Here is a 14,155-nt window from a genome sequence, read left to right as displayed (position 1 = left end):
TTAAGTCGTGCTTCATGTGCCTTTAGATCCTTTTGCTGCACCATCCGTGTGCTAGTTTGTTAATATTTTTTATTTTTAATTATAATTGATGATTTGCTTGAAGTAGTAATTGTGTATATAAATTCGCTGTTTGTAGATTTAATGTGGGTTTTATCTATGTCATTCTCTAGTACTATAGGTACTTAGATACGTCTACCTACTTTATGTAATAATTTTTTTTAAATTTGGGAATCAGTTAGTAAGAATGTAAGATAACAATTTTCTCTACTAGGCATTATAGACCGTTTGGTAACGGCGATGGCATAAATGGGCCAAACTATTAATAAGTGACATAAATGAGTCATTTTCCATAGTTCGATGACATAACTGAGTCAAATTATTGATGAGTGGCATAAATGAGCCATTTTCAGTAGTTCGATGGCATATTTGACCCTTTTCCGATAAATCAATATGTAAAAGTAGTTATAATTGCTCTATTATTTTTTTTGAAGAATATTAAGTGTGTTTTTTTTTTCATAACAATATTAAGTATGGATCCCAAAATTTACAATTGAATTATTGTTCTAATATAACCAAGTGAATTAAATTATATCCATTTCTTCAATGATTAATAGACCGTTCAGACAATGTGTGGTTTTTTTCAAGAAAAAGAAGCAATAATATAATTTGGAAATTAGATATGTTAAATAAAAAAAAATTGATAATGAGACATTTATAACTACACCTTGAGTAACACATTAAATCTTTTATATTACAATCGCTCAAAACAAGAATTAATGATATACAATCTCACTTATAATAATTAAAAATAAATATACTTTATGCAACATACTGTAATTACATTAAATAATTTTAATATATATCTATATATACACCTTAAAGAGACAATTAAACCTAACGTTAATAATACATATAGATAAATATTTTCTCTACTTAAAAATTATATTAATTACTCAATAATACAAATTTAGTAAGTATGGATTCCAAAATTAACAATTGATTTTTTCTTCAAATACAAGCAAGTAAATAAAATTGCGTCTAGTTCTTCAATGATTAGTGCACTGTTCATACAATGGTGTTTTATAAAAAAAAGAAGAGCAACAATATGATTTTGGGAATTAGATGTTTAAATAAGTAAGTAATTGATAATGAGGCATTTATAAATACCTTGAATAACACATTAAATTTTTTATTTTATAATTGCCCGAAATGAAAACTAATAGTATATTGTAACTGGCAAAATTATTTCACCAACTCTAACCACAAATAGAAGGTTCAATTACTTCAATAATATTAATCTCGAAGGTGTTTCAAAATAAAATAGAAGATAACTCAATACTTAATTCTCATTTATAATCTTTAAAAATAACATATTATAATTAAATTAAATTATTTTTAATATATATAAAATAGATTAATATATAATTAAGATATATATATATATATATATTTGAAGGAGACAATTAATCTTCACGTTAGTAATAAATGTTAATAATAAATATAAATGAATATTTTCTCTACTTAAAAACTATCCTTAATTACTCATTATGCATTATTTTGTAAAATATAGTAAGTATGGATTCCGAAATTTACAAATGATATTGTATACTACTATATTTAGTATATTTTCTAATGATATTAGTCGAAAAACATCAGATGCGATAGTTTCTTAGCTTTGTTATATCATTTTATATCAATCATATAATATTATTAATTATCAAAAAGATTATGAAAATTATTGGTCGAAAATTTAGTACATTTTCTAATGATACATATTAGCCGAAAAATGCCAGAAGTGGTGGTTTCTTAGCTTTGTTATATCAGTTTATATCATTCATATAAAATTATTAATTATTGAAAAACTATTATTTTATTATTGAGTTACTCCTTTCTTCCCAATTTATGTTGTTAAGAATCATTTCATTAATGGTAAAGTGAGAAGTTCAATACTAAATAGTTTCTAAAATATAGAAATATGACATTTTTCTTGGGACATACAAAAAAGGAAAATGTGCCATATAAAATGGAACAACAAAAGTAGTACAGGATGTCCAAAAAGATATTAATACAAACCATACAATGCCTAATGACATTTAATATTTGATCCAACCAAATTTCACATCATTGATAGAATCAATATTGAAGGACTTTATTCGAATATTAACTCGTGTTATTTGGAGGTTAATTGTAATTATTTAATTTGCATACAATCACTAATTTTTGAACTTGTAAAGAATGTATAATTCTTTAAATCTCTAATAAATAGCCCAATTAAATTCACAGCTATAAAATCCTCAAGTAATTCTCTATGTAATAAAATCCCCAGGTAAACCTCAAATGAATAATCCCCAGCTAAAATCGCAACAACTAAATTCTCAAGTAATTCCCCAGGTAATAAAATCTCCAAGTAAATTCCCAAGTTATAATCCCCAGCTAAACTCGCAGAAACAAAATCCCCAAGTAATTCCCTAGGTAATAAAATCCCCAGGTAAATCCCAAGAAATAATCTCCAGCTAAATTCGCAAGAACAGAATCCCCAAGTAATTCCCTAGGTGATAGAATCTGCAGGTAAATTCCCAAGAAATAATCTCCAGGTAAATCCGCAAGTACCATTACAAGTGTATTTTCTTACGAGTTCACAAAAGAAATATATTTTTTAGATTTTTGGTTGTTTACCTGCGAAAATTACTTACGAAAATGATATTTGGGGATTATGTTTTCAAATAAATTCCCAGTTAATAATTTGGCGCTAAATTTACTTGCGAATTTACCTGGGAATTGTATCTGCAAGAAAATATTTTAGAAATTAGGAATTTTTAGATTTTCGCAGGAATTACATGCCGAAAAAATTCCTAGATAAAAACCCCATGTAATTTGAGTTTTTCTATTAGAGTTAGCTTTTATGATAACTTTGAATAGAAGAAAATAATCTTTTCAATTGCTTGTGCATTATTTTGAAATATCTTTTTTGGCAACGAAATGTGAATATTACCATTAACCAACAAAAAACTTACAAAATTAAAGAGCACCTATCCTACATCCACTTTCGAATGGTGTAATGATCAGGTAGGCCTCAGGAAAAGATCCAAACTACATACAAAATTTCTGCCAAAACTCTCTACATCTGTGTGCCCTTTTAGTTGTGCTATAAAATTCTATCCTCTCTACAATTTCTATTGTGATTCTACTTACTATATTTGTATGCTATACACTCCCTCCTTTGAATTGTCTCCAGTTTCTTGTCTTCCATATATGATAACTCATTGCACCCATAAGGCAGCCACCACATCTTTCTTAAACTTTTTTCAATGCTTCTTGTTGATGATTCCCATTATGGTCTTCAAATCACCAGCAGGCAAGTATATATTTTGACCATTGCATCAGATCCTTTCTCACAGTAGCAACAACACACACAATCAACAAATAAATGCTGGCTAGTCTCTATGAATAATAAATAATAATATTTTCGTGAACCTATGCCTATTTGGGCCAAGTTACATAAAATCTATGCCGGAGACGGCAGATTTTGTCTTAAGGCATAATTGACTTTTTGCAAAAGTCTTGCCTTGCAATTTTTTTTTTATTGAGCAGAAATTCAAATCCAGAACCTTAAAATATTTTCAGCCAATTTTTTTAAGCGAAGAATGAAAATTAAAGACTAGTAATTTGAGGGGCGGAAATTAAAGACAACCCCAAAAGAAGGCATCTGGGTTACTTGACGTGGCACATGGACAGACACAGGTGGTTCATCTTTGAGCCCATGCCCACAATCCATCCTTGGGCTCTGGGCTTACTCACTAGAAGTGTCTACAGGTCGAAATGTCCAATTTCCATTGAAAATTGCACGGTTTGTCCAACAAATTGGTTGGTTTTTATATTACTTTACTACTATTTATTCCCCATGCTTCGTCGTCAGTGCTCTTCAAAAATAATAATAATAAAATGGATCTCATACTAAAAACATCAAATAATATTAAAAAAAACGTGAACCCCACCATCTCCTAAAAAACAAGGAAAAAAAGTGAACCCCACCATCTCTAAGCACATGTAAAAAAAAGAATGAATCTCACATTAAAAAAATCAAACAATATTAAAAAAATAATTTGGACCCCATATTAAAAAATCATACAATATTCATGTAATTCCCAAAGTATCTCCATTAAGTCAATAATGATGGATTCATTGTCACATGCGTATCAATCCATTAGTGGGAGCAAATGAAATTATTGTACACCAAAAAATATGAACTCCCTATTATTGTTTTTCTTCAAAAGGTTAAGTAGTCAAACTATACAATTTCCTTTCTTTTCTTATATTAGCCTAAAATCTAATCTAGATATTTAACTGTTGTATTTGCTATTCCGCCATGTCATTTATTTGTTATGTTTATGTTTACTAAATAAATATACTTAAAATATTTATATTTTAAAATAAGATAGAATTTAATTACTTTTTCATTTTTATTCTTACTCTAATAAATGTGAAAAGAGATTGATGTCATAAAAGAAAAAATAATATTAAATGAAGATCCAATAATTAATAAGGTAAATTAGTCAAATTATAATTGTAATTGACGTTTCCTTAAAAAATCGTGCAAAAGACAACATGACAAGTAAAATGAGCTAAACGAAGAATATTTACTAAAAATTAAAAAATAGTAGTTCTTCGTTTAAATAGAAAATCAAATTTCTACTTTGTTTCGTTTTAAACATGTAAAATTAATTTAATAATTTGAATTATCCAAATCAAAATTTGATAAAAAAAATAATAAGTATTGTTTAGGTCCAATCTACATACATTAACAATAGAATATTTTACACCTTTAAATTAATCAAATTAAAATTCAAAGTATCAATTGATGCTTAAATATTGTTATTGTTTTATCTCAAGAAAATAGTTTCCTTTTAAACAAGTCTTCTCTTTTAAAAAGTATTAATAATTTTTTGTCAATTTTGTATTCGTAGCAAACACTAATATAATAAAGTTTTGGATACGGAGCACAAACTACAATGTTATATTAGTCGTGTTTTGAACATAGTATATATATATATATATATATATGTGTGTGTGTGTGTGTGCGCGCGCATAAAAACAGTGCAAACTTATGTATGTTTATTAGAAATATAATATATATATATATATATATATATATTATCACTACTCAAACACAACTACATACACATACATACACTATAATCTAAAGTGTTGGGCTCGTGCGCAGCACGGGCATACACCGTTTAGTAAATTAAAAAAATTGCGCGGATTGTCTTTCATGTGGACTGGTCTTTAGTTTTTGTCTCTTAAATCGGTGGTATTTAATTTTTGTCCCAATCTTCCAATTAATGAAAATTTGTGACCCAAAGTATCTTTATTTGCGTTTATACAAAATTAGAAATTTGGGTTCGAACCAAGCAGAGTAAAAAGACAATTTCGCAAGATAAAATTTTTCATAGCAAATTATGCCTATTTTGTAGTATCCTATAGAGCTATGTCGGACATGGGGGGGGGGGGGGGGGTATAACTTCTACGTAGGAACTCTGCGTGAAGGCACAATTCTGTAGGATAACTTAATTTCTACAGAACTATGCCTTAAACTTAATTTCTACAGAACTATGCCTTGAGGCATAGCTTTACCCTGAATAGGCATAATTTGCTATGAAATTTTGCCTTGCGATTTTTATTCTTTTTTGCTATGAAATCTTGCCTTGCGATATTTTCTGTTTTTGACTTTGGTGCAGAATGTCGATTTTCGGACACTTTTTTAGCCGAGAGCAAAAATTAAAGACCATCAATTTAAGAGACAAAAATTAAAGACCGCCTCGAAATAAGGACATTCCTGCTAAATGCCCTTTTTTAATTGTTATCCTTCCGAATGGACTGATCTTTGTTTAATTTTTTCCTTTAAAATCAAATTTATATCTAGCATAATAAATTTTTGAGAGCACGAAATATGATGGTGAACAAAAATATAAATTTATGCACAGCAAAAAAAAAAAATTATTTATTTATTTATCTAGAGAGCAAAAACTAGAGACCAGCACAAAATAGGGATAAAAGTGCAAATGACCCACAAATCCTTCACCTCCTCACTATATATATATATTCCCGTAAATATTTAGTTATCCATTCATTCAGTCTTACAGAGCTGCAACAAAGAACCATATGAATACTCTATCTAACACAGGCTTCGTTGCCGGAATATCTTCTATTCAATGGCCAATACGACGCCGTTCCTCTAATGGACGAACACCTTTCACTCCAGCTCCGCCTAACCCTACTACTCCTTCTACAAGAAGAATCATTTGCATGGCGGTCCGTACTATTTTATCCATCTCTTTTACCCCATAAAATTACTACATATAACCATAATTTTGAATAATTAGAGTGAAGACTGAACAAAAAATATAAATATACTCCCTCTCTTTCAATTTACGTGGTACCTTTTGGATTTCGAGAGCAGTCAAATGAGTTTTACTGACAGCAATTTTTCATGAATTTTTTAAACTTTTTACCTAGTTTCCAAATTTTGATTAATCAGTAATGCGATGTGTGGTAATGGATGTGAATTTTAGGAATTCAGGTAATTGGATATTGTTATGTTAAGCTTTTTCTGATGTAATCATTTTTAATACTTGTTGTTGTGGAATATTGCAGGAACCTTATCTAATAACAAAACTTGAATCAGCTGAGAAAAGGTGGAAAGAATTGTCGGTATGCTTCTTTCTGAATCTGTTATGCTTTTTGAACTTCCAAGAATTTGTTGTCTTCATTTGAATTTCCTGTTTTGTTTACACTCCTTTCTGGATTTGCAAATTACTCGTTTGGTAGTTGGTTCGAGTTATGCTGGTATTAATAATACAAGGATTAGTTATGAGGGAATCTATGTATTATTTTATATAGGGATTGATTATGCAGGTTTTAGTTATTGCATTTTCTACCCTGCATAACTCACCTCCAAACCAGCTACCAAACAACCCCTTTAGTGAAAATAGTTCCCCTTAAAAGAAGAGGGGTGTGATAGGTCGATGGAATGAACCTAACACTTTGTTTAAAGGAGATAAACAAAAATCATATATGGACACGAAGATTAGTCTTTGAAATAAAATATTGGGTCTGAATTGAGCGGAAGGATATAGAGGATTCATATTAGTCCGGTATTGAGTTAAAATTTCTTGAAAAACTGGTTTAGACGAATTAATTCAATAAGCGTTGTAGTAGATTTATTCATGTGAATGTCTTCTCAAATATGTACGCTCTGGAAGACTTAGGCTCAGCCTGACCATAACATGGTTAGTTAAAAAGTTATGCTACATACAGCAGATGAGTGATCTGGACCTTAAGAGCCCGTTTGGATTGGCTTATAAGTTGCTTATAAGCTGTTTTCAGTTTTTTTGAGTGTTTGGCTGGCCAGCTTAAAGTCATTTTGTGCTTAAAATAAGCTCAAAAAAATAATTGGGCCCATTTGACTTAGCTTATCTAAAGCAGCTTATAAGCTGAAAACAACTTATAAGCCAAAAAAAATAAGTTAGACTACCCCAACTTATTTTTTTTAGCTTATAAGCTGTTTGCAGCTTATAGGCATAAGCCCATCCAAACAGGCTCTAAGTTTGCATTTAAGACTCTGTTAGCAGTGTTTCGGTATTATTTGAATACTTATGTTAATTTATTCAAGCAGTTATGACAGAAAGATATGGTGAATTAGGTTTTTGCAACATATAATTGGAGACAGGTCTCCTATTTGGCTGGTTCAATGTCTAAGCCTATATAAAATGTGGTCAAATTTCTCATATTTCCTTTATAATGTGGAAAGCCCAGGAATTACATTTAAAACTACTGAATAACTTTCAGGTTAAGCTTGCTGATCCAGATGTTGTCTCAAATCCAAGTGAATATCAGAAGCTGGCGCAGTCAATGGCAGAGCTAGATGAAGTACCTCACTTAACTGTCATTTTATCTCCTTCTCACCCTTGACAAGATACACTCTATTTTATTCACACTTTTGTTGCCTGGTTTTGAGCTAGGTCGTGTTAACATACAAGAAATTCAAGGATTGTGAGAAGCAACTGGAAGAAGCAAAAGGTTATCTTCCACTTTTGTGATACTCCTAACATTTTCCTGAAAAGAATTTTTATTGCCACTTGCTAGCTCTCCCTCCATGCTTTCATTAGACTGCTGCTGTTTGTAGCAGTTTATACTTTATACATATATGTGACAATCTCTTCTATTCCTGGCAGCTTTAGCTAAAGAAGCTGGCACTGACGAGGACATGGCTGAGATGGTAGCCTCTGAAATTCAATCGTTGACAGAACAAATCAAAGAGCTAGAGGAGAAGTTTAAGGTTGTTACAGTTCTTCTATTAAAGTATTTTTATTTACCTTTCTTATTTCAGTTCCCAGATAGTTCTCGTATTTACTTTTTTTACGGAATTTTTGTGGGATTATGACGATATTCCTCATGATTGTAGTTAATGCTCCTTCCAAGTGACCCTCTTGATGCTAGGAATATTATGCTTGAAGGTATATATTCTCTTACTTTGCCTTATTGTCTTGATTTGTTCGTAGAGTTTTCTGCTCTGCGTCTTAGTTTCAGATTCATGAACTTCAAACAACAATTAAGTGATCCAGTTGATAATAAAGTAGAATATTTGTAGGAACTTAATGAGCAGATGTAAAAACCATGAGGCTTTTCTTGAGATATTTAGAAGTGGAACAAAAGATAAGGTTAGTGGCGAGTTAATTAAGACGTTAAACACAACATGTAGGGTAGTTTAGAAAAATACGCTTTTTGATTGCACGAGACTATTAAATGTCTTTACAGACTCTTTTATTCCATCGAACTAAAATCAATATGCCTTGACTGGTTTTCACAGAGTTTAAGAGGAAAATGTTTCGAATGTGATTCAGTTTCAAAAAATAAAAAATAAAAAAAAATGTGTCGAATGTGAGAAACTGGAAAAGTTAATCAAAAGACTCACATCAAATTTGAGTTGATATAAATTAGTACTATTATCAAATTTGAGTTGATATAAATTAGTACTATCTTATATTTTCTTAAATTGTTGGAGGAAAAATCTTTTCGAATATAGGAGATAGCTCATATTTTATGGACGGGATAAAACAGAAGTAAGTCAATTGATGACTGGGAGAGTACATGCTATCATCGTGTGTCCCTTTAAATGGACACATTGAGTTTTACCTTTATGTTATTGCAGATTTGATGAAATCGAGAACAACTCACGCTGATAGCATCTCGTTGTTTGCAAGTCCTCTAATAGTTGTCCCGCTTATAAATCCTTGGATGTGGCATGATTACCACTTTAGATTCTAGCACATCAGTAGCTACAAATATTGAAATTTAAGGGTTAATCGGCATGTGTGATGTGCGCCCCTGTATGCTGTTTAATTTTGAATACTCTCGCTCTTATATGTTTATTTAAGTTTTTTTTTTTCACAAAAAGCTTTATTTCTGGGTAAAGGTCTTTAACTCTTATGTGTTGCAGTCAGGGCGGGTGCTGGCGGGGATGAGGCTGGAATTTGGGCTGGTGATCTTGTAGGTACATGTTCCCTTAGTCCTTCTGGATTCTTTTATATAGTTGTGATACTTTTTGAGATATTGCAAAAAAAGAAGAACTTTAATTTATCTGTTCATTCAACTCTTGTAACAGCCTCTTGCAGAAATGCAAGGTAAGGCTGCGTACAATAGACCCTTGTGGTCCGGCCCTTCCCCGGACCCCGCGCATAGCGGGAGCTTAGTGCACCGGGCTGCCCTTTATTCAACTCTTGTAACAGTGACATGCGTTAGACAGTATATGTTGCCTTACAACATATTGGCTTTTATGGGTCCAAAGTGCAATAGCTTGCTGACAGCTAAGAAATAAATAAATGTGACTTTAAATATCTTGGTCACCGTTACATTATCAACCAATATAGAGTCTTTAAAGTGTTATTTCATCCACTGAGTTATGAAGGAAGTGGTTATTGCTTTTCCAAATACCGTGAAATGAAGAACTCAGATCTCATGGCATGGCACACTTATTTCTTCTTCGCTTTGACATCATTTAGGTGCGTATGTATGAGAAATACAGCGAACGAAACTCTTGGAAGTTTGCTCCGATCTCTTGCTCCGAGGTAAATATGGACTAAATTCTAATTGACACATACATATTCATTTTCTAGAAAGAAATAGTTTCTTCCTCTGATCTATTTAACATCATCTTTTGTCAAGGCTGAAAAAGGAGGATATAAAACATATGTGATGGAGATCAAAGGCAACCGAGTCTATAGTAAATTGAAATATGAATCTGGTGTTCATCGAGTTCAACGTGTACCGCTAACAGAAACTCAAGGCCGTGTTCACACTTCTACGGCAACAGTTGCTATCATGCCTGAGGTTAGTTACACATGTTCACTCAAAATTCTCTGCTATTTAGTCCATCTCAATATGGCCATCTTTTTTATGTAATTGTACTATCTGCAAGTTCATCCCCAGATGTTGTAGCAATCACATAGCTTGCTGCATCATTTAAATCACCATGCATGCCCGAGTTTCCGTCGGTCACCAGACTTCCAATTTTTCCTAGTGTTTTTATGATGTTCTTTTTTATTGCTTTTCCCCAGGTATCCGTAGGTCTTTTGAGTTCCCTGTTGTTCTGCACTTATTATTTCTTTTGGTTTCATCCTTGGTATATTATCTGGTTTCAGGCCGATGAAGTTGATGTGGAAATCGACCCGAAGGATATAGAACTAACAACAGCACGTTCTGGTGGTGCTGGAGGTAGATGATGATTCAACTTCATGTTCTATTACATTTCCCTAAACATGAACTTTTCGACATGCACATATTAATGCATGATTATGCTATGCAGGGCAAAATGTTAACAAGGTGGAGACTGCAGTAGATCTTTACCATAAACCAACCGGAATTCGAATATTTTGTACTGAAGAAAGGAGTCAGCTTAAAAACAAGAATCGTGCTTTCCAACTATTGAGAGCAAAATTGTAAGTGACATTGATTCACATATCAGAATTTCCCGTAATGGAGTTAATGAACTTTATTATATAAAAATAAAAGATAAAAAACAGAATTGCTCAACTTAGATCTGAATGAGATTACTCCTATGGATTAGGTGAGAAGCCCTTGCTTGTATAGTTGACCTTTTCTGAAAGCAACTAGATATGTTTACTTAAGAAACTTACTGATATGAACCTGAAGTACTGCTTTATAGATCCTATAAAGAAAGTTTCTGGTGTTTGAGCTTACCACTACGTCTGATGGATCTTTACTTCAATTCTGCGGAATTGTTTTGTTTGCATGTCAAAGAAATTCACTGCTTAGAACACCTTTTGCTAGCTAGTTTGAGAGTGAAATCATAACTTTAAATGATTGCCTGTGTCAGAATTCAGTGGCGGATTCAGGATTTTCACTCGGGGGGTTTGAAAAAAATAACAAAAGCTAAACATAAAAAATAATGTTGTCTCTGTAATCGAACCTTGGATGCTGGGGTGAATTTTGAACACACTGGACCATTTGAGCTAACCTTTTGCATTTGTTTAGGGTATTCAAAACTTATATATGTACATAAATACAAAAAATCTACCCTATATATACAGTGTAATTTTTGCCGAGGGTGTTCGGGTGAACACCCTCAAACCCACCTAAATCCACCCCCATGTCAGATATGCTTTTCATTAAGCATGTGATATATGTTCTTCATATCTAGATAACCTTGCCATATATAACAGCATGAACTAGAGAAACCTGCATGATTAAAGAAGAATCTGTTTAGTATTGGCTATGTTCTATGACAATGATATGCACATGGCTGCTCCAGGTTAAAATGTTTCACACTCTGACATAGACGAACTTTTAAGTCTCCCATGCATCAAACAAACACATATTTATTAGTGATGTGGATCAACAAAGTTTCAGATGACCATAAAGGTCTATTATAGTTTGCCTTTTATCTTTTAGGTGTGTTTTATACTTAAATTCATTTTGTGACTACTTTTTTTACACATCATGTGGTTTGATACTTCAATCGCTTTTCTGGAAGTCCACAAGGCTATGTGATTTGGGGTTGTCAAAATTTTGGTCACTGGCGTATAGGGGCGGTGATCGATAAATCAAGACAATCACTGGAAGGAAAATTGTCCAAGAACTACACCTCTGTGTCATCCCTTTTCTAGTCGATCTTCACCATTTTACAATTTCTATGGTGGTCATATGCATAGATGAATCTCTACGTAATCTTACTTGCAAGGAAATATGTCATTAGTTATCTGCTAGTGAACTAGAACCAAAATCTTGTTGGTCCTCGGAATAACTGTCTAGGCTGAAGAGCCATGGACATTCTATGTCCTATATATGCATCCTCTTTATAATTGGTCCATTCTTGTTATTTCACTCCTGCACATTCTTTTTCTTTATACTAACATGAGGTGATGTTTATGTAAATATTTACTATGTTCATAACTTCTGGAATTACTATTATCTGTGCATGAAGTATGACTTGTGACGTTCTTCCAGGTATGAGATCAAGTTAAGGGAACAGCAGGAGTCAATAAGAAACCAGAGAAAATTGCAGGTAAGATGACTAAGCCTTCACATCGTTGAACTAAGCATAGGAAGGTGCAAACTCAAATCAACATGCTTGATAACATATTTTCTTGATTTTCTTTAAAATGATCTAATCTGAAATCCATACAGACCATACCTATATGTTCCGAAGTTCAAGTAGCTTACATATGTCTACCTGCTGATCATCTAATATATAAACCTTCACTACTACAAACCTTTCATATTGATATGGTGTCTGTGATAGATAAATGTCGAGGAAATGGTTTTACACAACTCTTTACAATTTGAATGGAAGAAAATGATCCTGCAAGATCTGTTGGGTGTAAAAATAAAGATATCTTGGGAGATTTGACATAAAACTAAAAAAAATAAAAATTGTAATGAGCCGCAAAACCAATTGAATCCTAAATGTTGTAGTTGTTTCCTGGGTTAACATAGCATGAACAAGTTGTCAAGTTGATACAATATTTATGATACAGTCAATTTTAAGCCTTATGATCTCTTAAATTATCGTATTAGATTAAAGAGCACGAGCACAAGATATCTTGCCAATTTTCCTGATTAGACTATTTATATTTACAATGACAGGTAGGTACTGGTGCTCGGTCAGAAAAAATTCGGACATACAACTACAAGGTAATTAGCCTTGAACTGGAAAATATGTTTTTCCCCAAAAGAAACTTTTGGCATCCAATTTTATAATGGTGTAATATCCTACCACTCTCTCGAACTGCAATTTTGGTTCATAGAATCAAGTAGTTTTACCGAATATGGAAACTCCGAATGTTTGTTGTGTTTTTCCTGATTATGTTTAAGAAGTGATAGTACAAATGAAGCATGCTCCTGTTTCTGCATTCTGGAAATATTCTGACTGGTTCCTAAAGTTTTCTTTTGGATTACCCGCCCCTGCACGCCATCTTTCCATCATTCTGATCTCTTTTCTCTGATGTTCACAGGACAATAGAGTGACTGATCATCGGCTAAAAATGAACTTTTCTCTTATGTCGTTTCTTGAGGGTGACATTGAGATGGCTGTGCAGGTATGTTACTTTTGCAGAGTAGCTATTCGAAACCCCTCAGGGGAGGGGATGGTAAGAATTTCCATTAAGACTGTCATGCCAATTTTGTCTTTGTGCAGTCTTGTTCTACTTTGGAGCAACAAGAGTTACTGCAAGAACTTGCTGAATCTGCCAGTGCACCTGCTTAACAATTTGAGACCTTCCTTCGTGGAACACTTGTTGCACAAATCCCTGATAGGTCCTCGGATCAGCAGTGTTTAAATGTACCATAAGTATATCATTCTTGTTACAATTGTTGTCAATCTAGGATTAGTACAAACGAATGAGGAAATCTAGTGCTAACCGGGAGCTCTGTCAGATCGCCATTTAGGAACTTAGCTTCTAAATGTTACAGAACACTTCGACGAGGAGTTCATTATTGAACATTAATGTATTGCTTGTGCATATGCCCCTCATCAATTTGAAAATCAATATAATTGCTTGTGCATATTGCCCTCATCGAGTTCATTATTTGAAAACCAATATCTTGCTTGTGCATAACGCTGATATTTTACGGATCT

General features: G+C 32.5%; 1 protein-coding gene across 1 annotated transcript; it reads left to right on the top strand.

Moving 5' to 3' along the window:
* Positions 1 to 6,110: 6,110 nt before the first annotated feature.
* Positions 6,111 to 14,082, top strand: LOC132610457 (peptide chain release factor APG3, chloroplastic). Its single transcript, XM_060324749.1, has 15 exons — positions 6,111 to 6,312; positions 6,655 to 6,711; positions 7,849 to 7,929; positions 8,022 to 8,079; positions 8,235 to 8,338; positions 8,465 to 8,516; positions 9,500 to 9,549; positions 10,062 to 10,127; positions 10,225 to 10,389; positions 10,701 to 10,773; positions 10,865 to 10,997; positions 12,526 to 12,583; positions 13,165 to 13,212; positions 13,533 to 13,616; positions 13,715 to 14,082. Exons 1-15 carry the CDS (start codon positions 6,163 to 6,165, stop codon positions 13,781 to 13,783), a joined length of 1,248 nt encoding a protein of 415 aa, XP_060180732.1. The 5' UTR covers positions 6,111 to 6,162; the 3' UTR covers positions 13,784 to 14,082.
* Positions 14,083 to 14,155: the final 73 nt, after the last annotated feature.

This window comes from Lycium barbarum, chromosome 9 (genome assembly GCF_019175385.1).
Source record: "Lycium barbarum isolate Lr01 chromosome 9, ASM1917538v2, whole genome shotgun sequence".
NCBI classification, from domain to species: domain Eukaryota; kingdom Viridiplantae; phylum Streptophyta; class Magnoliopsida; order Solanales; family Solanaceae; genus Lycium; species Lycium barbarum.
This window is presented reverse-complemented; position numbering and strand designations above follow the sequence as displayed.